Source organism: Paralichthys olivaceus, chromosome 15 (assembly GCF_024713975.1).
Source record: "Paralichthys olivaceus isolate ysfri-2021 chromosome 15, ASM2471397v2, whole genome shotgun sequence".
Taxonomy (NCBI): Eukaryota; Metazoa; Chordata; class Actinopteri; order Pleuronectiformes; family Paralichthyidae; genus Paralichthys; species Paralichthys olivaceus.
In genome coordinates, this window is record NC_091107.1 from 6,516,255 (window position 1) to 6,540,331 (window position 24,077).

Below are 24,077 nucleotides of genomic sequence, written 5' to 3' on the forward strand. Positions count from 1 at the left end.
GCATGTGCATGTTATGAATCTGTGAATCACACAATTCAATCTATTCCAAGTACTCAACTCTTGAAGTTCTAGTACAGATCAACCGGAGACTCATTTGTTTTTAGCTCAAGAGGAAAATATAAAAACTAAATTACACGTAGATAGTATTAATCTTTTATTTACCAAGATGTAGGTGATAATGCCAGTCAGACATTAAATGTGAATTATTAGGAATCTCAATCTCTGTTCGACATGTTGAAATCAGTGTCCTCACTAGAAATCATCGTGTTATAAAATAGAGTTTAAAAACTATGTTCCACCCAATACATTGAAAAAACCTATTAACTAATTTACTGTTTACAAAAATATCTTATGTTGGCATGGAAACCTGAGCAGCTGCAGGCAGAGCAACACAACTCACAAATATTTAAAATACAGAAACTCGATTGTTTGAACAGGTTTCAACGTGTTCACAGGTTCAGACATGAAATGACAACGCGCTGAAGGAAACTTCCACCGGAGGGAAAAAGAGCAGTTCCCATACCGGGAGTCGAACCCGGGCCGCCTGGGTGAAAACCAGGAATCCTAACCGCTAGACCATATGGGACACCGTGGCGGGAGAAGCGGGTGGAATTTGTTTTTAAATGTGACATATAGAATGTTGAGGAAACACAACGTGTTTGCTCTGTTGACAATTAATTCTGTGAGCTTCTCTAATGTGAGTTCTTATAACTAAAAGAGGAATGTGAGGGGCTGCAGCTACTTTCAGTTTGTGACTTTAATAATTTCTTTTGCTTTTTTAATTCATGTGAATTCATGTCTCGTGAAGGAGGCTCAGATTTTTCTTCTCCTTTTATTTTCAAGATTTGGGATTGTGTGTTGTGTGCTTTTAAATGGTTTTGTTTGGTGAATGAATGAAATAAAAGTATAAATAAAAGATAATAATAAAAATAACTCCAGCTCAACAAAACAGCAGTAATTTATTTATGTATTTGTATTTGAGCAGTTTATCTGTTGGATTTATCTGAACACAGCTCAGGTTTGGGGACAGGGCTTTAATGGTTTTAATAATTTCATTTCAGAGAAATGACATTAAGAGGAAGCTGCAGCTCCGGTGCTGTTTGACCAACCACAACAAATGTCACTGGATCTGCACATTCAGAGTTCACTTGGTTAATTATTATCATTTCAGTCCAGACCCACGTTTTGCATGAAATTCTTCAGCAGAGTAGAAAGGGGGAGACGTTGCTCTATAGCCACAAACATGTGGCTCGCACTTGTGCATTTTGGAAAATTCTGAATTTATTCTGAAGCTTTTCCAGTTTTCCATGAATATTGCTGCTCCACAAGGTTGCTGTGTAAGATGGAATATACAAAAGGCTGTACACATGGAAAACTTGCATCATACATTGAAAACACAGGGATTTCCAATAACAATTAATATAATGATTAAAACATTTTTTTATTTGTTTGTCTGGTTAAAAATGACAATTTCAAATTGTTGAAGAGCCTGAGGTGATTGGGATTTCTTTGTGACAAAAAACAAATTGCATTAGTTTTGCTTATTTGGTTGAAATTCTCCAGAGTAGAGTAGAAGATTGGAAAACCAAAATACAAAGTAACAGCTGCATGGATTTAACTGCAAAACCTTTCTAAATGTCCCTCGGGATAAATTAAGTATTTATCAATATCCATCTATGAAACTGTGTCTGCATCTAAGCCATCCTCACACACAAACACACAAACACACACCTAGAGAAAGCATCATTTACATAAAGAGGAAGCCACAAAAAAGTGTGTGCGTGTGTGTGACGTGGTGGAGGGAAGCATCATGTTTATTCTCTGCTGTCGACAGTGAACGTACATTCACTCCCAGCCTCCCTCAGCCTCAGCATCGATCATGGACTCCAACCAAGTGGTGGAAAACATCTACCTCCTGGTCATCGTCACCCTCGTCAGCGTCCTCCAGAACGGTGAGGAGAGAAGAGAAGCAGCTTCTGACTCTAATAACGGATTTTTAAAAATATATTAGAAGTGTTGACATGAATTCATTTAATTTCTTTGTTTTTTATTTGTCAATGTTTTCAGCATTCTTTGCCCAGAAGGTAGAGAAGGAATGCATGACCCACACACCTGCCTCTGACAGAGTGTCCTGTGCCAAGTAAGTGTCTTTCTCTCTCTCACAGTCAAACACTGACGCAAGTGACGCAGTGACTTCTATGTTGTATTTATTTCCTTGTAAAAACCTTGCACTGAATTTTGCATCCTTCTGATTATGATGCTCAGTGAGAGACAGTCCTCATTTGCCTCACACACAGGGGAACATTCATTACAGAGCAATACAGATTTGAATATTTGCTGGGAAAGCAACAAAGGTAATTTGTTCTCCAGCTTCTCGCTCAGGTGGGACATTTTAATCATTCACAGGTCGAGAGCGAGTACGACTCTGTGGACAGAGTCTTTCACATGCAACATAACAGCAAGTGTCCCAATTTTGACTTTCACGCTTATTGCAAAACTGGTTGGCAAATAAGTGTTAGTCAACTCTAGACTGTTTTTACCTGAATACTGAACAATGTGTGATGTAATATTCATTAATTTAGCAGAAGACAATGTATTTCCTGGTTTTCTTTTGGTGCAATACTCCAATTATTCAGTGTCATTTTGTGCATTAATTCTAAACTGCATAGTCTATTTCATATTATATGTTTTTAGTTGATAATATATTTCTTGCCTAAGTTTCTTATTTTGTATTTGTATTTATTACTTATAAAGCTGACTCGGTGAGCCAGGCATAAGAATTGTAGTGTTTTGTGATTTTAAGAGCATATGGGTCACCTGACATTTAAAAGAATGTGCGATTAATTTATTAATCAGAAGAATATAATGATGAAAATAATAAGTCGAATAAATGTAACTCCTGTATTTGTACCTGACAGAACAGTTCAGACTTTGCTTGTGCTTGAACTCTATGAGTACATCAGCCACAACGTACTTCCTGTTTCAAAACGTTTTGGCTCAAACTTTCTCAAAATTTTAATTTAACGCAAAGTATCAGATCTCCATCAGAACTCAGTCAAGCTGTATATCGGCTCTGGGAGTGATGTGAAGTTCTAAACAAGTGGTTTGTTGTGAGGCAAAGTCGACTTGTACACAGGTCTGTAATTACTTATGGTTTTTATTTCTGATTAAAGAGTCAGTTATTTTCTCAGGTTAATCATATCATCTATGAAGCAGCAAAGATCTTAAGTGAAACCTCATCTGACCAACGGGACATGGTTCATGATCTGATTGATTGACTCCAGCGCTGGCCTCAGTCTCTTCCTGATTCTTCACTTTGCTCCTTTCAAACTCAGAAAACCAAACTGCTCCTGCAGCTCATGCACAGTTAGGCAAAGCCACTTCTGCTCTGCAGTTTCAGAACATTTCCCAACAGTCACAGGAGAAAGGGCCCTGGTATCAGTCGCCACTCACACCGACAGACTGGCGATTGCTTCACGCTCTCTCATTGCTCGTGACTTTATGAAACAAACTGTTTACGGAGCCTTTTTACTTTTCTTCCAGTCGTAACTGCATGGACGTGTATCCCACGTTCCTGGCAGTGATGTGGTGTGCCGGCGTTTGTCTCAATCAAGGTAATAATCTACTTTAAACACTTTTGTGCTGTCAACAGACGCACACCCCAGTCAGTGCTGCTTAAGAAGGTCAGGTAGACGTACAAGAGGTTTTGATAATGTTGTGATCATTAGAAATTTGAATCACTAGAACTATTTCTACTGATCAATGAGCCACAAGCGCATGTCTCCAGCATTATCAGCATTATTTTATAGAATTAAATAACTAGAACCAAATAAAGAGAACTTAAACAAACATCAGTGTGATCAGAACAATCTAAAATGACAGAAACTGTCTTTGAGAAAATATTTAACATATATTTTGACTTTTTGGTTTGGTCCATGTCCCATCCGCTAACATGGAGGGAGGCTGTGTCCATGCTGCAGCCAGCTACCAGAGAGACATTTCACTTTAGAGGAGCTGTCATCATTTAATGTTTGATTTATTCATCTGTTTGAAGCTCCTGCCGCCTTCGCTGGAATCATCTACCTCCTGGTCAGGCAGAAGTACTTTGTCGGATACTTGGGACAAACCTCCCAAAGGTAAACCAACACGCCACGGGGGGGGAGGGGGGGTCTGTGTGTGTTTTGAAAGTGATGTGGTGTAACTTAAATTTTTTGTATTTTCATGCAGCACCCCCGGCTACCTGTTTGGAAAACGCATCATCTCCTTCCTGTTCCTGATGTGCGTCGTCGGCATCTTCAATTACCTGCTGCTGCGTTTCTTCGGCAACGACTATCACGAGCACGTGCAAACCATCACCAACGCCGCGTCTGCTCTTCTTCTCATCCCGTAGCGTCGTGCACTTCACAACAGCTGCACTCATTTATCTTTTCACTGATGACAACTGTTGCATTAAAGCAGGTTATTGTATTTGTTTTGCAAGAGCATTTATTGTATTTGAGTTAAAATAAAAAAGAAAACCTCTGAAACTTCTTAAACGTACAATACAATACAAACATCTTTTAAAAAAACATTTATTCAAACATATGATTTCACTATAATAATCTGCCGGTCATTCTGAATTTCCTTGTCAGTCCCCATTTGTAGTTTCCATCCGCTAAACTCAAGAAGTATTCAGACCCACGCTCCCGTCCAAAGAGGCAGAACTGGCAGTTTGGTATTAAAGCCATTCGTCTATCCATCAAGAAACTCCCTTTTCTTCAGTTCACGCCTCCAAACACTCAGCAGACTCTCCATTTATCCCAGATCTTCATCTGCTGCTGGGTCATGTCAGTCTCAACTTCAGAGATATGAGCAGAGAAGGAGGGTTAGAGAAGCCTGAGCATGCTGACAAATCCAGAAAAATACTGATTTCAATATGTAATGAGAAGAATATTAGTCAATTACCTTGAAGCTTCTTTTGCTGAAGCCAAACCAGTGAGGGAAATCAAAGAGGGCGTCAGAGTAGTATTTGAGGGTGAAGGAGGCGTCTCTCCACAAGGGCTCGACTTTTAGTAGTTTGTGGATGTTTTTTGCAGCCCAGCTCTCAAGCGTTTCAGTCAAGTCGATCTGAAATAAGGAAAATCAGGAAGTCATCAGCAAAATACACCCACGTGGCAAGATTGTTGTGGCCCAGATCTGGCTATAGCAATACCGCTGGTCAACCAAAGGTGGCCTGAGTACGTTTTTAGCTATTTGGATCGTAACCACCATTTACCACATGGGCCACTTTCTGTTCACATCCAGATTACACCATGCGATGTCAGGTCAACATTTGTTTTGGGTCATTTGCAATTTAGTGGGTAAGAGGCAACAAATGGGCTGCATCATCGCCTAAAGCGGCCCACATCTGTACGTTATCAATGGACATAGGTTGTTAAAGTCCTGCTCACATCCACCCTGTAGCTTTCTCCAGTGACAGAAGAGATGGTCCAGTCCAGGCCTCGCTCCAGCTGCCACTTGATCAGAGGGTCGCTGCCGTCGATGGACACCACGTACTGCTGCAGCACTGAAACACAAATCACCCATGAGGAAACCAGCACAGAGGACTGAAGAAAACTTCTTGATATGTGAGCTACCAAAGTGCTGCGCTGTCTTTTGTTATTTCTCCACCTCGCCCACTCCGAACAGAGTCAGCAGGTCAGCTTCATGAGTCACCCGAGCAACCAAACTGCACACAGAAATGCCAGTGGTGCCTTCAAAGACCATTTATTTTTCCGCTGCATGATGACACTGTAAATTCATGCTGATGAAAAGGTTCAGTCTCCTCTCACTTCATTCGCTGCCTTTTTGTTGCTGGCTGAGACGTTTTCCTGGCAGGCAGACGTCAGCAGGTAGATCCTCTTGGACAGGAGGCTGTTTCTCATGCTGGTGTACTCCCATAGATCATGCATCTTAACCTTCCTGCAACAAATCAGAGAGTTTCTAGTGAGTTTCTCTGTGTATAAGGCAAAGAGTCATATATATCTTTATTTTTTTATCCCATCATATATGAAGTCTCTGTTCCTCTCACCTTCCTGGCGAGTTCTGGAAAACTATTTTCCCTCTGCAGCTCTGGAAGTCATCGATAAGCACCAGGACCTTCTCCGGGTCACTGCGGACTCGGTAACCCGAACCTGGAGCCTCCTCCACGGTGAAACCTGCCGGAGGTTCCCGCAGAAACGCCTCCACCTCCGTCACTGTCATCCGGCTGCGGGACGTTTTGTCTAACGTCATGATGTCACTGATGTCACTCCTTCAGGAACCCGCAGCTGTTTATGTCTGAGTGGCTGCAGCTTTAATACTCCTCCAACCACCACTGTCAAGTTACATGTGTTAACTACAGGAACTCAGCTCCCACCAAAATAAACCACTAAAGATAGATGGATAGATAGATGGATAGATAGATGAATAGATAGATAGATGGATAGATAGATGAATAGATAGATAGATGGATAGATAGATGGATAGATGGATATCCACAAAAACAACAACACACTTTTCTGGATTGTAAGTCTTTGAGAATCAAAATGCATTAACTAGTAGAAGTGAATATTTTAAGTCTGTTGATCTTTTACTCAATGAGACAAACAACAGATTAAGAGGAAACTGATTCAAGTCATTTACTAAGCAGAAGTGCGTCGATAATGGAATTTTAATTTTATTATGAATAAAACCTTGAGTGAAATGGCAATTTATCAATAATAACTAAAATATAAATAATATGTAGAAACAATCATATTCACATCATTTTTCAGCAATACAAAGTGAAGATAAGACAACAGTGAAGATCCGTTGTTCATATGGTGCCTGCAGAAAAGTTAATATATACATAATGGTAAATAGTCCTACCCTTCTAAGTACCGAAGACTAGACTTTTATTTTGAAGATACGTGTATTTACTTCCTGTTTCATTCACGCCACAACTCTTCCAAAGGCTCTCTGACGTTTTACTACTGAAGTGTTTCAGTCAATTCTGAATGAATCATCCACAGACAAAACACCAATAATTTAAAAAAATAATTGAAAATATATAAATACGATAAACAAATCCAATAAACAAGCAAATAACCACGTTAAAAGGGCTTTTAAGACTTCGGATGGTGGAATATACGACTTTATGGGAAACTCCCTGAAGGCAACATTTGGCCCTGTGCTTGGAAATAACAGGAGACAGATTCTGAGACCAAGAAGGAAACTTTGAAACTCTGGACTGAGTCACCTGAAGGCCTCGGAGCTGCAGGGACAGTTTTTTCATGTGTTGCATATTTGACTTTCACACCAACAACTTCTCCGATCGCTCTTTGTACAAACACTGTTTGCTCAGGCCTCGATTTCCTGGATCTGTCGACACAGATTTCCAGAAAATCACACACCTCGTTGAGTCCACACTCATAAATCATCTCTGGTTTCATTGTTGTTTGATAAAGCGACAAGTTTTCCTTTTGTGTTGGAGCTAATTTAAACAGTCTCTGCCTGCGTACATCAGAACTTTTATTTTTCATTTAAATCTCCATTGAATGAAGCTTTTTCATCTTGACCTAAACACATGATTTGCAGAAAAATGTGAGCAGTCACAGCTGTGGTTTCACAGCAGCAGCCGCCTGTTTAATTTGTGAGAGTCCATGTTTAGTTGCTGTGACTCATTTGTTCTGGATGTTTCCACCAGTCTGCACGACCGAAGACAGACTGTAAATGTGCTCCACTGGGAATCAAAACTCATGATGGTTTCACAGACAGTGAGGCAGAGAAAGAGGTTTTTATGTTTGGTGTTTTAAAAAAAACTTGTTGATCAAGTATTTGCATCATATATGACATTCATACCAGGGCCTGAATGATATGGATGTTTAGGGACGGATATTAGGGAGTAAAAACATTGTGATACTGAAATATCGGCTGATGCATAAAAACAAAACACATGACTAAAATTGGCAATGATTCTTATGTCGTTTTCAAACCCCCATGACAAAGAAATGTAATTGATGTCTCTTTCTCTTCTTTGTCTCTTGAAAACAGAAAATGATCGAATTGATTCAGAAAAACTGCAGATTTTTCTTCTGAAGTGAATAAAATACACTTAAAGGTACAGTGTGTAGAATTTTGTGATATCTAGTGTTGAAATTGCATGTTGCAGCTGAACACCCCTCACCTCATCCTCTCCTTCCAAACATGAAAAAGAACCTGTGGTAGCCTTTAATTGTCATAAAAACTCATAAGGTGTTTAGTTTGTCCAGTTTGGACTAATGTCAAAAAACGTAGTGAGAGGACCCCCTCGATGTAAATATAAAGTATTTAAATATAAAGGGCCTTTCTGGGGTAAAGAATGAAAACATCATGAGGATTATTCTACATTAAATTTCTGACAATAGTTCCCTTTCACCTAAATCTTACACACTGGACCTTTAACTGATTTCTGTAGTGGAGTGAAAGTGAAAAGTAAAGTAAAGTACTGATAGATGAAAAGTTAACCCAGATAAGTATGTATAGTATAGAATAGAAATATTGTAAAGTAAAGTGCAGCGGCACAGGAGGATTGCTTGTGCAAGTAGAAAATTGTACATAAACACAAATTAGCAAAATATATTTTCCTGTTAGAAAAAGTCAAAAAGAACAAGCAGAGTGACATGACCAGTGCAGTATTTTATTAAAGTACTAAAGTACATGAAGTAACAAAGTACCTGTACTCAGTTTCATGTGTACTAATACAAAAAGTGTCTGAGCTTCACTGAGCTGCAGCGGTAGTGACCTGGTGTCCGCTAGAGGTCGCTGCAGCTCCACCGTGCTCGGCCGCTGTTAGCATGTAGCCGCTAACACGTTTCACCGGCCGCCATGAAAACACGGAGACTTTAGACGGAGCAGCGGAGGAGTCATGTCGCTCCGGGATGTGGCGGAAGGATGTCAACTCTTCGCGGTGCTGCTCCTGGTTCTGGGTAAGTGCAGCTAAAACCGACACCGCTAATCTGTTAGCAACATCTACAGCTACAGCCAATGGTGTTAGCATGAGGTGCTAGCCAACCGGCTAGCTCCAAGGAAGTGAGGGGCTGAGAGAGACCGGAAGTCGCTTCGATTTGGCCTTCAAAGTAAAATGCTGTCCATATAATATAACACATGTTAGTGTTTCAGTTTGTTTTTAAGGACAAAGTTATGTAAATGTTGAAATGTTTTCATTTTTCAGTTAATTTTGTTTGGGTGAGGTCTTTAAATATGCAGGAATAATGAGCACAGGATATTAACAAGAATCTAATGTGCTATTAATGTGTGTGTGGGTGTTCATGTTTTATTCTTATTCTATTGTTGTGTATGATTTTGTTATTTACTATTTTATTTTTCATCACTGTTTTTATCTTATCATTACTCCTGTCCATCTTATTGCCTCTTCTTTTTATTACTTACCTATTTTAACTTCTACCTAACTCTCTCTCACGCCGATGGAGCTTTCCTATAAAAGTTTTTCACTCTATTTGTATTTGGCAAATGAATAAGACAGATAAACATGTTGAATCTTGGTCAACATCTGCTGATACCCATAGCTCAGGTATCAGTATCTCTATTGGGACGGAAAAAGTCAGAAATGTTTCCTTTTTTTAAAATTTGGCAAAGTGTTGAGCTGCGGGCTCATGCTAATATCTAAGGTTTGTACCTGTGATGGTCAAAGTGAAGAAAAATATATTAAATATGTTTAATAATGTTCATCAGCAACAGTTATGAGCTCAAGGTGACTTAATCTGTTCAAAACCAAAATCAATGTCCAGTGATATGAACTCTATTATTATGTTGATATTGCTTTGACACCACTGCTGCATCTGTCTCACTGTCTTCAGGTCCCTCTGCTGAAGACAGACACACTGGTTGTGCTCATGTAAGTGCCGCCCCCAGATTCTTGCTGTGATCATGCTTCATCATGTGCCTTGGCAGTGTGTGTCAGACTAAATCAACTTTGTCTGCCCGCAGGCAGCGGAGCACCAGGCGCACACTGCACACAGATCTGCTGGTGAGTGAGGAATTCCACCACAGAGGTTCTGATGCTTTGACCCAAGAAGCACACACACACACACACACACACACACACACACACACACACACACACAGACACACACTACACAACCAAACTAATGTTTCGTGGTGCATTCACTTTCCATGCCACTGTTTTTTATTGACATTTTGCAAGTGAGTAAAAAGTTCAACCAAGACTCCAAAATATTGTAAATTGTATTCACTTTCTTACTGAGAACTTCATGAGATGATTGACATGTCATGAGTGTGTGTGTACGCTTCATAGGATGCTACAGCCACCTGCCAGCCAGCTTAGCTTTGCTTTCAATAAGAAATGAAATAGAACAGGAAAGAAAATCCACCTGACAGCTCATAAAACAGGTTTTATCTCGTTTGTTTAATCAGGACAATAACCGAAGCGTAACGATGAGTCATAAGTGGTTGTAAAAGAAAAAGAGATCTTTTGTCATCTTAGAGGAATTAGTGAAAGTCAATGAAACAGCTGACATGCATGTAACGTACTGTAATTACATGAATTAGGAACCATTTAGAATTTATATATAAAACATTTTTGGATCCCTGTTTGATTCTTTCACTTCTCCCTGTCTCTTTGCATCCGCACGAGTCCTTACTCTTCCCACTCATCCCTTCTTCTTCTCTGTGAGTGTGTTTCTCAGCACTGGAGGAGGTGGTCTTTGTGATCCAGAGTCAGAGAAACTCCTACCACGCCCGTCGAGGGGTCCAGAGGAGGACGGAGATTCTGCAGCAGGCGGCAGAACTTGGACAGGTAACACCTCTCTGGCCCTGGATGGTTATTGGTCCCTTAAAATGAGGCACATGATTTAGTAACAGGTTTATAAAGAGCAGTTCAGTAAAATATTGTAATCACCATGAGGAGTTTGGAAAGACGTGTGATCTAGGGTGCTGGCATTAACAGGATAATGATGCTACATGCTTTTTATTTTCAATGTGTACAAGTGACACTGACACACACACAAAAAGTCAGGGGTTTTACTTGCATCCTTTACTTTTGTGTTACACTGTGGTATTACACTGGTACCAATAGATGTCCCCCTTGTCATAGAACTCCGCTGTTTGAGTCGGGAGGAACGCTTGTTCACAACATCTGTCTGCAGGGGACCTCTTGAAATTAAGTAGAGAAGAGACAGAAGTTTAGATCTTCTGCTGACAGGAGAGGATGTTGTGAAATAAAGAGAGTCCCACTCTAGTCTTAGATTTGTCCTCCAACATCATTTTTAATCCTCAAAAGACTCCTGGATAGAAAAAAGAAGGAGAAGCTCTGTTCAGTGATTTCTACAGCAACATGTGTAGAAATGAAACATGTCCGACTCTGTTCTGGATAAGTTAAGTTTAAGTCAAGTCAAGTTAAGATAGAGATCAGATGAGATACATTTAGTTTAAGTCAAGCCAAGTTAAGTTGATAAATTGAGATAAGTTAAGATAAACCTAAGATAGGAATAGGAATTGTCGTCTGAATTGTATTTACCATCATCTTTGAACTTCGCTGAGTCTTTATCTGTATTTAAGGCAAAAACGCAGCAGCCTGTAAACAGTAGATGTGTAGCAGCGGCTCGAAAAATCACATAAAGTCGTGTTTGTGATGGAAGCGACACGGATGTGATTGAATTTGACACGTCTGTGATTGTTTTTTATTGAAGCCATGTGTTGTCGTCGTCGTTGTTGTTGTTGTTGGTGGTTCGAGGTGTTTACTCACCAATTTCTCCCTGAGAGACAGAGAAGACGCAGCTAGTGAGAATGTTGAGAAACATCAGTTGTGAAATATACAGCTGCCCGTCAACAATCTCTTATTCAATGAGTGTTGTCATGTCGCAGCTGTGAACAGCAGATAATACACTGGGTGATATGTCAGAGAGGCACATGAGAGCAGACGGAAACAAAGATGATGGATGTGTCACCAGAGGAGGTCGAGACTCAGAAATACTTAATTTATCCTCAGGGGGAAATTAGGATTTGGTTTGTCATGTACATCATTAATTAGTCATAAAATGTGACCTGATCCAAGTCACACGCATCTCAGCATGTATGGGCTGTGATGCGAGTGTGTCGAATCAAAGCTTATTTTTGGATTTGATAGAGCTTGATTGCAGAAATCTGTTTTTTTTTTTTCATTTTTTTTTTTTAACAAGGGCAGGTTATGCTTCACTCATTTCCTGAATGACGTGTATGCAGGTGTCATTTCAAGAAGATTAAAGTTGGCAAACTCTCGTAAACTCTGACATGCAGCTTGTTTTACGTATTAATTTGTCTTTTCCGCAGCCTGGCTACATATTTATAATTTAACTTTAACATTTGGTTCGTGCCACGTGGCTTCAGTTTGTTATTGTTCACAAGTAAAAGCTTTTATCCTTAAATATCGGCGCCTGTGGTTCATTACTGATCTGTCTCATTTGGCCCCCGCTCGCAGCCTCGGTTCTTTGCGTCTCACATCTTACCACAACACCACAGCAGGTGGTAAAAATATCCCCTCAGAATGTGAAGTGGACCCCTGAAGAGCTGTGTGTGTGTCGGCACACGCACATACACCTGTTCCCAGTTTCTCATCTTTGCTCCTTTGTGTTCCTCATGTGATCCAGTTGTCTGCCTGTCTGTCTTCTCATCAGCCTGTTAAATCGCCATCTGCCAGTAAACCTGTTTTTCTTTATGAGAGTCCATCAGCACTGCCTTGTGTCTGCATTCGGGTCATTCCTCCCTCCAGCACTGCTTCCATCAGCTCATTGTGATGGGGAATGGGGTTAATGGTGTTTGGTCTCATACCTTCAGCTTTTCTTCAACATGTGACACTTTTAGAAGTTTGTTGATAGGCCAGAGTTTAAGCGTGAAAGGGGGAGAGAGCGCAGGTAACACACGCAGAAAAGGGCCGCGAGCCGGAACTGAATCTTCTGAAACAACTCTTTCTCCTTGTTTTTTTCCTTTTCATTTTGAGCCAATAACAAATCAATTAAAAAACAAATTGCACCCAGCAGGTTGTGCAGATGTTGTCACTCAACATGTTGTTGATTAAGGTCTCACCCCCCCACCGGCATGTTCAGGTGTATTCAGCAGATCATCTGTCAGTGTCACTGTAGAATCCCGTTTTCTTTTTCTACCCGAGTTATTCCTGCTTGTTATTTCCTGTGCCCAGCTGTGTTTAGATGGGTTCATGTGTTTTGTCCCAGATTTCAGTAAGTTTTTTTTTTACACTCATCTTAATTTAAATGCACTGAAAGGAAATGTTTTGCTCTGAATTGTATTAATGCGACAGCAGGATGTTGAAAGTTTGACAAAAATGTAATTGTTTTGTTTCAGGGAGTTCCGGTTGTTGTTCTTCTTCATGAGCTGTCGGAGTATGCAGGGGATTGGAGTATCCTCCCTGCGCTTCCTCAGTGAGTGTTAAACATGTGGAGATTATTACAAAATAATCAAATCACAATCCACAAAGATTCATTAAATGAAGCATTAATGATGAACTAATGGTTTCTCATGGATCTCTCCAGTCTCTCTGCCACATGCGGCCAATCAGCTTCCTGGTTTTTCTTCATAGAGGAAGAGACCAGAGTCTCACTGGCTGCTCTGCTGCAGGTCCTCCACAGGTATCAAGGCCACAAGGTGAGAAGCGAACACAACGATGAAATAAAAACACATAACCAACAAAACCGACGATATAAAAGTTTTGGGTGATTTTGGCTCAGTTTCACCCTGATCTGACCGCAGCACCTGCATGTGTCATATGTCAGATGTTTTCCTCAGACGACATTCATTCATTTTCCAGGCTTAATTGTTAACAAGAGGTTTGAACAGTCAGAGAATTCATCACATTCTGGAAACGTTATCAGCTGATGTAACTTAATGATGATTCTTGACCTGTATCACAAATACTAATGCGTCTATTTAGCCGTAAAGGATTAATGAAGGTATCTTACAAGTAGAAGGTGCGTTAACATACAAACACAAACTTGCTCACACTTAAACGTACAACAGTCCTCAGCTCAGAGGAACCTTCTGCTCATATCAACATTTTTTCCTTTTCGCACCTCACAGGAATGGTTTTTGGGTAAACGTCTCCATGACAACGAGGCTTCCATCATCCACCATTATGCGTTCTCTGAAGACCCCAGTTCCTTTGGTTACCCTGACCCTGCAGCAGGCTGGGCACTCAGCACGCCTCTGCTCCACAGGTGTGTGTGTGTGTGTGTGTGTGTGTGTGTGTGTGTGTGTGTGTGTGTGTGTGTGTGTGTGTGTGTTCTTTCTTTGTTATTTTGAAAGTGAGTTGGGTCACAGCTGCAGCAAAGCTTTTTGTCATCAACGTTGTAGGAATAAACGTGATTACAACAATTAAAGACACTCAAGTCTAATAAATAAAAATAACTGGCTCATACAAACAAGAAAATAAAAGTCACCTTTCGGCTGTATATGCCTGAACTTTAAACGGGCACTAAATTAATATTAAACAGGCACTTCATCAGATTTATAACATTAAATGAACAATGAAGACTCATTTGCTGAATTCTCTACAAATGCATTTATCAAGTCTTTTAACTTGCTCCATCTGCTTTCCATTGCCTGTGTATTCATACTTCAAAAAAACTCACATTTTATTTAAAACAGGAGACAAAGGAACCAAAATGAAACCAGCTACTTGAATCGGGACGTCCTATGCCTCGTCTTTCAACATCTTTCACATTTGTTTTCAGACTCACTGAGCGGATCCGACACGGCCACCTGAAGTCAGATTTTACCATCGACTTGAAACATGAGGTAACATTAAGTTTCTTGAATGGTGTGTGTGTGTGTGTCCTCCTGCCCGTCACCATAACAATAATGTAGTTATTCTTAAAACTTGCATCATTATCATCAGTGTCAACATCCCTCCAGCCCCTTGCTGATCACGAGATGTTGACAGACAGCATTGCCCCAGTGACTAATGACTCTGTAGTTAAAAAAGCTCTCAGACTCAACCCCTGCAGCTTTGAATAGGTATTTGTGTGTGAGTGTGCGGGACGAACAGTTGATGATGTAAAAGATTCAGTAGTTTTGCAACAGAAGATTAAAAGAGCAGAAATTGACTTTTTGGGCATCAAACCAATCTAATGCATGTTTGCTGCGTGAAGCTTTTAAATTCCCGCAGTTCGTAATTTGACAGTGAAATCAAGGTCAAATCAAAGTTGTGAGTCACTTTGCGTTTGTGGTTTCCAGACCCTGCAAAGTTATTAATTCATCATGTTGCTCCTCCTTTAAATGAACAGGACTGATACATTTAAAAATTCATAGCGTCAGCCGGAGCGGCCCCCTTTTAAAATTCTCCGAAGACTTATGGGTAATTAAAAATAAATCATTGGCTGTGTAAGTGTATACGACCAAGACCAAGTCTCTGAGGACGTCCAGAGCTGCCAGGGAGTCAGAGATTTTCACTGTCTGAGGAGCTGTTGTACTCGTCCGACACTGAACCGACAGTGACTGGTTCCTATACATCATGATAGTGTCTGTAAATACTGGTGCAGTCTTTTACTTTATCAGACGCAGAACAATGATAAAAATACGTCACTAATCCCTGTTCCCGACAGCCGAGCTTCTTTTTCCTGTGCTTTTAGATTGCTCTGTATATTTGGGAGGAAGGACGTGGACCAAAGCTGACATCAGTTCCAGAGTTCTGCACAGAGTCAAGAGACGACTGCGCTACCACATTTACAACCTACCTGCCTAACTGTGTATGTGCAACTCTTATTTATTCCTTTACATCCTAATGCTTGGATCAATCATTCACCTATTTTAGCAGGTTTCCTGTGTTTACAAAAACCTGCACATACCCTCTAATTTAGCTGTACTCCAAACTCGACCATGCATTACATTTACTTTCAGTCACATTTGCCAAAAAATAATGACACATTTTCTATCACATTCGACAGCCATCGGACACAAAGAACACATCAGGAATCTAGCACACAGGAAAGAAACATATTCATTTGTACTGAATATTCTGCAAAGGTCGAAAGATGTGAATGAGTAATAACACACTGATTACTATTGGTAATTTTCACACCTGAAATGAGAAGTCACTGAAAAAAGAAAATCATACATCTGTCCAGAAATCCGAAATGGAAGACTAAAATATTGCTGTGATTCATTTCACCACATAATACTGTTAGAACTGAGTGTGCCTCATTTTGCCATTCAGACTCAATTTTGACTCCATTACATTCTGTATATGCTGCGCCTCACTCTGTGTGCTCCTGTGCACTTCTTTTTTTTCCATCTTCTTTTTTGCATGCAACGTATTTTCTGTGCAGAGGGACATTGACCGTTTTTCTCTTCTCTGTCTTTTTAGGGAGAGTCGGTCTCGAAGAATGACGTGTTTGTTGCTGTGAAAACTTGCCAGAAATTCCACAGGGAGCGAGGTGTGTGTTTTAGAAGAATACTGTTTCATTAATGACCTCCGCCAAGCAGTTTATGAGACGAGAAAGAAGTCAGAATAATCCACGGATCTTGATGAAAAAAAATATCATTCAGGGGACTGATAACTATTGGTGAATGTAATTTGGCGAAATTTGATTGAATGTAAGGGGATTGTTGGACCTTGGTTGATGACCCCCCCCCCCCCACTCCTCACAGTGCCAGTGGTGAAAGCTACATGGGAGAGGGACGCTGGGTTTCTGGAGTATTACAGTGATGTCGCTGACGCCTCCATACCCACCGTCAGCCTGGGAGTGCCCAACACTGAGAGAGGTGAGCTGATCAGCAGCAGCGTTTATTGAAGCCTGCAGCACAGATCCACAGCTTAGACATAGGAGGCTGGATTGTGAAAGAGACTTCGTCAATAGATGGTGAACAGACCTGCGCATTAATGGCAAAGATGCTGTCCGGGTAGACTCTTTAGCATTTAGCTCAAAACAAGATTGTTCCCCCCAAAGCCACTGACATGCCTGTGATTTTTTTATCCTCATATGACTCTGTGTTCCATCCCCACATTGTTCACTGATCTTCAAGTTAAAGTGAATTCAAGTGTAGTTCATAAAAACCACAGGCAGCTCTGACCTGTCGAGACACGGACTCCACAAGACGTTTGGAATCCCAGAATTCAGCAGGATATAGCTCAGAGCAACACACTGCCTCTGCTGACTTGCCGCCCTCCCACAGTACATCCTGCAGCAACTCTTCTTCAGGTTAATGACGTACATGCACCGGCTGGAGCTCACATCCTTGGCGGTGGACCATGGTCGGCCTCTGCACTCTGACAGATATGCAGCCAAAGTCAAAGTGGCTCACATCTTCACATCTGCACATTTTTCCTCCAATCACTCACTGCCTCATATACCTCAGCTCTCTACAGGTGTAAGGAAATAACCAATGTTAATCAATTCACCAATCTGTGGCTTTAACATTGTACAGACATCTGTGTATTGAGTGTGATCTTGTCTGAGCTAACCCCTGATTACAGCTCTTTTTTTGTTGTTGTCTCTCATGAACACCTACAGTGATTTGGTTTGTTAGTGACACCTCAGTGAAATGAACACAGTCTGATACAACAGTCCTTCATGATGGTTGTAATGTTTATCTCTTCTTGATAGTTTTTTATGAGGTCTTTATTACATTTTATGATTATTTTAGAGGCAGCAGTTTGTGTTGCTGATGATTTGTATTGCAGTAAAAGGACTGTTTCTATCATTTCTTTTTATATTAATAAGGAAGGACTAAAACACTTCTCTGAAGTTCACTTCAACATTTTGAACATCCGTCAAAATGATTATCTTCTCCATAAATTATAACTGAACATAAAACCAGATTCAGGATTTATTGCAGGGCTGTTGAAGTACATTTCTTCATTGTTGTCTTGTTTATCTTATTTTCTCTTCTACATTCCTTCATCTCCACTTCAGTTTGTTTCTTTTTTTTCTCTTGATATGGACATATTTTTCTTTTTCTTCCAAATCATCCATTCAAGCTGGTGAGCATTCCTCTCTGACTTCTTAAAAGTGGATGAATCATTTTGTGAGAAAGTCTTAGTCACAGACGCGCTCAGACACAGTCTCTCTCTTTCTCTCTCTCTCTCTCTCTCTAACTCTCACTCTCTCATTTGTGAGGTTTGAGGTTTTATGAGTCACAGACCTCCAGGATCAGAGCTGGTGACCTTCTTCATCATTCTCACACTTGCTGTCTTTATGTTGTATCCCTGCAGGACACTGTGGGAAGACATTTGCCATCTTGAGGCGGTTCCTTAGTGACACTGTGCCAAAGGCTGATTGGCTTCTCATTGTTGATGATGATACACTCATCAGGTAACTGGCACAAGAGTTTTTCTTTGACTTATGACTCCAAGAAGATAAATTTAGTCTTTGTCCGTCTGAAGTTGCTCCGTCTAAAGTTTACCCAGATTGCGGCGACTGCTGCGTTGCTATGATCCAAAGGAAGCGGTGAGCCTCGGGGAGAGATATGGCTACAGCCTGGTTAACCACGGATACAGCTACACCACAGGAGGAGGAGGGTGAGGCTGCTGTAGCGTGACAATCCAATGAGGCTGAGAAAAAAAAAATCGGGAAAGTCATAGGATTTTGCACATTTAACATTTTAGTGTGGTTGGAATCAAATACAGTTTTGAAGGGATTGAACATCTTTTAGATGCACGACACAAAAGCTACTTGGATCTGACAGTAATTAAACACAAAGTATTGATAGGCTGAATCCTGTCCGAGTGGGGGAGGGGACAAATAAATCAAGATATGCTGATTCTTCAAAATCCAAAGAAATAGGAAAATATTTAATTACCATGGTTACTTGATTAAACAGCTACTAAATGTGGGTCAGATGATCACACAGTGGCAAATAAATCCACTACCAGTTACATTTTTGTCAATTACGTCCCTTTATAATTGAAAATCTGTGTGTGTGTGTAGGATGGTGCTTAGTAGGCCTGCAGTCTTCAGGCTCGTCTCCAGTGGTTGTAGATGCTACACTGATGACGCTCCTGATGACATGGTGCTGGGCCGGTGCTTCACTTCCCTCGGTATCCCCATCACACACAGTCCCCTGTTCCACCAGGTAGAGACACACACACACACACACACACACACACACACACACACACACCAAGCACATGTTATGCTCTCTCACCTGTAAACCCTCAGATGAACTCAATAAAAACAAGGTTGGATGATCATGTTAACTTTACAGATGCCAGTTTTTTGCAACCCCCTGTAAAGAAACTGAAATAAAACTGTTCTAACTGAAATAATATATAACTCGCTACTAATTATAGGGGAAATGACAATTTGCTCACTTGTAATAAATTGAAAATGTAAAGATGTCACATTCCTTTACATACAGTTCCTAAATTATATGTGTTGGATTAAGTTTCCAGTAATAATTAATCAATGACTCAATTATTTCAACCACCCTCTTGAAGAAATTAGCTGCTTTTATAAACTCAACACAACAACTTCATTAACGCTCTCTGAGCTTTGTCTCTGCAGAAACCTCCTCATGCAGCTCGTCAAGTTAAATCTGCCTCCATTGTTTTATTATTGTAATAATGCTCTCGCCAATGTTCGAACTCTAGAAAACATTCATCATACATCATTCGCTCAAGCCAGAAACCTGCCTGTTGTCTCAGAGAATCAGCTCTTGTTTTTAATGTTGAGCTTCTGTTTTTGGGGGAATTTTATAAAGGTTGAAAACGCATCACGTTATTGTGCCTACGTAAATTCTGTTAGTTGTTTGCACTGAAGAAGGATCTATCAGTGCAGGCAGATGAAGGCAACTAATCATCAACTTGACCAAGAAACAGTCTTATTCTGCAGTGAGGGAGTCAGGAGGAAGCAGGTCTGTCTGTCTGTGGAACAGAGTGAAGGATTCATGTGTAATGCTGTGGTGTTATGTTTCTCTCTCTCTTTGTTTCTGCTGCCTTCCTGAAATCTTCTCTCACCATTCTGGTTCACAGACATGAGAACAGAAACTCCTTACTAAGACAAAAAATGCTCCAAGTATTGATGAGAGCCAAATTTATTTATTGACCTTCATTTTCCGATATCAGGTGGCGCGCTGCACGATGCTCGCGTCATGTTATCTCTCCCTGAGTGGAGGGGGTAACAGACAGAAAGAATAGCTTGTGGGTAATGGAGGCTAAAACAACAGAACATTGAGCTGCGCTACCCTGAGGTCAGATAGTTTGCAGCAGTGGGAATCCTCTGAATAAATGAAACGTGAATCATTAAGCAGACACACACACGAGCACACACACTGACAAACGCCTTGTTTTTGATGTTATAGGCCCGACCGGATGACTACAACGACACGCTGATCTCCTTGCAGCAGGCCATCTCCTTCCACAAGCACTGGAACATAGATCCTGTGGCTGTCTACAAACACTGGCTGCAGGAAACACACCCACGAGATGAACTGTAGAAACACTGCACTGTAACAAACTGTAGAAATGTTGAGCTATAGCGCACAGTTAACAAAGTGCAAAGACACCGGAACATAATTCTCACAAGACTTAATATCTACATAAATCAATATGCTCAAGAGTTTAACTCATCTTGGATAAATAAACTGCACAATCACAGCAAAATGTACCTAACTTAGAGACGATGCTAATGTTTCTTGTCAGGAGATAATTGTTTGTTAACATATTTGCCAGTATCGGTGTTTAAGCCATTGATAAGTGGATGGTGGTGTCTTAAAAACGTTTTTGACCAAAAATATGAAATAATACATCTTAAAATCTGTCTGGAAAATCAGCTCAACATGCATCAACTTCATTGATAAAGAATATGGAGAACTTACTGTCGACAACAACTATTTTTGTGTTTTGGTTGAGCATCAGTCAGAGTCTGCATCTGTAAGTCAATACTGAAGTCCCTGTTTGTTGCTTGTTTTGTGAGTCGCTGGTGTTGTCACTTTATCCCCAAACTGAACATGAACTCAGACAGAATCCATACATACACAGATGGTCCTCGTCAACGTGAAGACACCAAACCAACGGGTGGCGACATAACCCGAACTGACAAGTCAGGACGACCAATGAAAACAAAAATTACATCTGAACATTTTTACCCCCGGAGGGAGTTTTACAAAAAGACTTGAAATGCAGCAACAGTGGATGATTAGATCTTTAATTTATTAATGAGTGATTATTCCAATGTATTTTTTAATGTTTGACAAGCACCTTTTTCCAGAAAAGTAAAACCAGATCTTTATGTTTTTCCTTTTCTTATTTTTGTTTGTTTTGTATCTGTGAAACAAAAAGTTTACCAAGTTGATTACAACTGCATTTGTGATTCTCTAAAGGATTTTTTCAATTGAATTTATTATAATTTTATATTTTTGTGAGGCAGTCCGTGTGTGTGTGTGTGTGTGTGTGTGTGTGTGTCAGGTGGCAAGCCTGTATAAAAATGCCATTTTAGAGCTAAAATATAAATGTCTGTGCGCGTACTGAAGAAAATAAAAAGTTAATTTAGTTAATAATAAAACTTTTATCTGTGTTTTTATTTGTTCGTTGGCACAGAAACACGCGCACAGGAACACCAAATAACATCAACTTTTTTATCTCACTATTTTGCACTTTTACTCTAGGCATTGAAATGTTGGATGCAGCTTCACTTCCTCTCACCACAGCTTGGAAATCTTTCTTTTTGAACTTTCGTCTGTGACTGAAGTTGTTAAAATGAAAGTGGATTAGGTCACTGATTGATTACAACGTTGGGGAGGAGACACCTTTTTCTTTTCTCTGCCTCCGCCGTGTTTCTCATCTCTCCAGACGTGTCATTCTCATTGAGGCCTGGATCACCTGAGGATCGTGTGTCATTGTGACTTCAGTTACTATAGCAACAGGGGTACTGACTGTGACGATGTCTCTATCAAGGCTCCGTGTGTTGACATATTGTGATAAATATAAATTCAGCTTCCATTACTGAAAACAGAACTCAGCAGCTGGTGTTAAACACTTGAATTGTTTCTGGTGTCTAATTGGCTTTCATTTGATTTTTGCCTTCTGTGTGAGCACGACAGAGATAAACGCTTTGATACTTAAATCAAGTCAAGATTGTCAGAAAAATTAGTCTCCTCTACTTTGCTCTGAACAGCTCTGCGGACGCTCCCCGGTCACAGGCCTATCATTACATCGCTACTTTCATGCTTGAATGCAGCGTTAACAACCTCACACACTGGGATCACTCTGTTCCTCCCACACTTTCATTCACACACTGGAGTCATAAATGCAGTGAGGTTTCTCCAAGTGCTCCCTGTCTCGTCAATGTGCAGGAGACTCAAAGAAAAGCTGTTGCTTGTGCAGCTGAATCAGCTTCAAAATCTGCAGCGGCATCGGTTCCAGTCTCTCACTCTTTCCATCAATGAGCAGTAAACTGATTTGTTAAACACACAGGTTCTGGTTTGTGTTCTTCAAGCATCTCGTAAATCCAACACGGTTTAGGTGTGACGACGCTGAGTGGGTCGACCATTACTGACCCCCTCAGCACCCCTACATCCAGCATCCACCTCTAATCTGGCTTCTGGATCCACTCATCCAGGGACCAGATTAGCAGTGTGTTTACAACAAATGTAAATGAGCCTAATTGAAATTCTGATTTGTGGACAGTATCACAAAATAACATCTGACATGCACTGACATGTTTTTAGCTTCTGATAAAAATTGGACTTAGAACATGCAAATTACTGTCTTATTGTGTATTCTTTGAGTATTTCAAGGTCGCACCATCAGTTGCTGAGCGTGCACACGAAAGGTGTCCTACAAACACCTCGTTGACATTGTCCAGCTGTCGAAACAGGCCATCGCTCCTCAGTTCAGGTGGCTGCTGGAGGTAAGCCGCGCTGACTCCATTTCCTGTGGTCGATCATGTTTGATGTCCAGAATCTCGACATCAGAAGAGGTGACCCTCCATCTGACAGCAACAAATAAAAAAATAAAAGTCCCAGATGTGCAGAGGCCCAGCTGCACCAGAGGTGTCAAACAGTGACAGATGTCGCCACTGTTCATGAATGCAGAAGTCACAACACAACAGCGAGAGCCACACAACAGAAACAAGCACAAAACGGAAGTGAGACACAAGCGGATGTGGACAATGAGACAAGTCGAGCTGCTTACTGAGGTCGAGATGCGTGTCTAAGTGAGATATTACGGTACAGGTACCCGGAGCGCCCAATAAGGAAAAACACGCACCTGTACCGTAATAGCTTAAATAGACGGGCATCAGATTTTCAGCTAGCTTGGCTGGATCTGTTGACTACACAGTGAGTAGCTTCACTTTGTGGTTGTGTTGTAGCTTTTGTGGTTGTGGTTGTGTTGTGGTTGTGTTGTAGCTTTTGTGGTTGTGGTTGTGTTGTGGTTGTGTTTTTTTCTTTTTAAGCACCAATGATGATCTCATGTAAATGCCTTTGTTTTGTGTATATTGTTTTATGGTGAAACCAGCCACTCGTTGGTCGTTCATCACTCAGGTTGTTGGTGTAATGTGCTCCAAGCTTTGTAAAATGGCCGACCTCTCGAGTAGAGAGGAATTCATCTGTTCATCCTCGAGCACTTCCACAGCTCGGCCTCTTAAGTTCTGACTCTTTGTAAACTGCTGAATATATAACGGCCGTGTTTCGTCTACTTGTTCTACTCAGTAAATCTCAGTAAAATAATGAAGCAAAGGTCCCCAAAGCTGTCAAGTCACACATTCATATTCTGTGGGGATATAAACTAAAGAGGATGTGTCACAGTTTGAAGAGGAAGCTCTCATCCTTCATTGGTCTTCAAGTCCTGTCGATGTGACTTACAGTATCTGACCTCGACTGGGGATGGGAGGAAGGAAGGTTTTATGAATCCACGCGAATGATTCATGCAGACGCCGGCTCCAGAGAGAGGTGAGACACATTTCTTTCACTTTTGAACACACCAGCGTGAAATTAGCTGGTTTCAAAAATGTGTTTTTACACCACTGAAGGCTTTGTTATGTACCAGAGGAATAATTCAGCGTTCTGGAAGCACACCCAGATCCAGTGAACCGCTCACTGCCCATCTCACTTTTACCACCATGCCTCACAGCTGCTGAGCGGCTGATTTA

At 40.8% G+C, this 24,077-nt stretch overlaps 4 protein-coding genes and 1 non-coding gene across 7 annotated transcripts in view; 3 read left to right on the plus strand and 2 right to left on the minus strand.

Moving 5' to 3' along the window:
- Positions 1 to 514: 514 nt before the first annotated feature.
- trnae-uuc (transfer RNA glutamic acid (anticodon UUC)) lies at positions 515 to 586 on the minus strand. The gene has a single exon. It is a non-coding gene; the product is annotated as a tRNA-Glu (tRNA).
- Positions 587 to 1,793: 1,207 nt separating this feature from the next.
- alox5ap (arachidonate 5-lipoxygenase-activating protein) lies at positions 1,794 to 4,467 on the plus strand. Its single transcript, XM_020097142.2, has 5 exons — positions 1,794 to 1,952; positions 2,068 to 2,140; positions 3,544 to 3,614; positions 4,055 to 4,136; positions 4,228 to 4,467. Exons 1-5 carry the CDS (start codon positions 1,880 to 1,882, stop codon positions 4,388 to 4,390), a joined length of 462 nt encoding a protein of 153 aa, XP_019952701.1. The 5' UTR covers positions 1,794 to 1,879; the 3' UTR covers positions 4,391 to 4,467.
- Positions 4,468 to 4,558: 91 nt separating this feature from the next.
- LOC109635775 (mesenteric estrogen-dependent adipogenesis protein) lies at positions 4,559 to 6,373 on the minus strand. Its single transcript, XM_020097143.2, has 5 exons — positions 6,050 to 6,373; positions 5,804 to 5,940; positions 5,430 to 5,545; positions 4,945 to 5,106; positions 4,559 to 4,837 (listed from the first exon to the last, which is right to left on the minus strand). The coding sequence occupies exons 1-5, from the start codon at positions 6,250 to 6,252 to the stop codon at positions 4,823 to 4,825; spliced, it is 633 nt and encodes a 210-aa protein (XP_019952702.1). The 5' UTR covers positions 6,253 to 6,373; the 3' UTR covers positions 4,559 to 4,822.
- A 2,281-nt stretch (positions 6,374 to 8,654) lies between these two features.
- On the plus strand, positions 8,655 to 21,495 carry b3glctb (beta 3-glucosyltransferase b). 3 transcript variants are annotated; one of them, XM_020097022.2, is made up of 15 exons: positions 8,659 to 8,945; positions 9,837 to 9,874; positions 9,967 to 10,006; positions 10,674 to 10,795; positions 13,336 to 13,412; positions 13,524 to 13,635; positions 14,068 to 14,204; positions 14,721 to 14,784; positions 15,618 to 15,734; positions 16,352 to 16,421; positions 16,636 to 16,749; positions 18,200 to 18,299; positions 18,386 to 18,505; positions 18,915 to 19,059; positions 20,287 to 21,495. In XM_020097022.2, exons 1-15 carry the CDS (start codon positions 8,885 to 8,887, stop codon positions 20,419 to 20,421), a joined length of 1,452 nt encoding a protein of 483 aa, XP_019952581.1. In that variant the 5' UTR covers positions 8,659 to 8,884; the 3' UTR covers positions 20,422 to 21,495. The 3 variants fall into 3 exon arrangements, with proteins under 3 accessions (XP_019952584.1, XP_019952581.1, XP_019952583.1); XM_020097024.2 differs by having other exon boundaries at positions 8,661 to 8,945; positions 10,686 to 10,795; XM_020097025.2 differs by lacking the exon at positions 18,386 to 18,505 and having other exon boundaries at positions 8,655 to 8,945.
- Positions 21,496 to 23,212: 1,717 nt separating this feature from the next.
- rxfp2a (relaxin family peptide receptor 2a) overlaps positions 23,213 to 24,077 on the plus strand; it is a 67,312-nt gene continuing 66,447 nt past the window's right edge. Inside the window, exons 1-2 of the mRNA XM_069510153.1 lie at positions 23,213 to 23,265; positions 23,793 to 23,877. The gene's annotated coding sequence lies outside the window, so the exon portion shown is untranslated. The remainder of the gene's footprint in view (positions 23,266 to 23,792; positions 23,878 to 24,077) is intronic.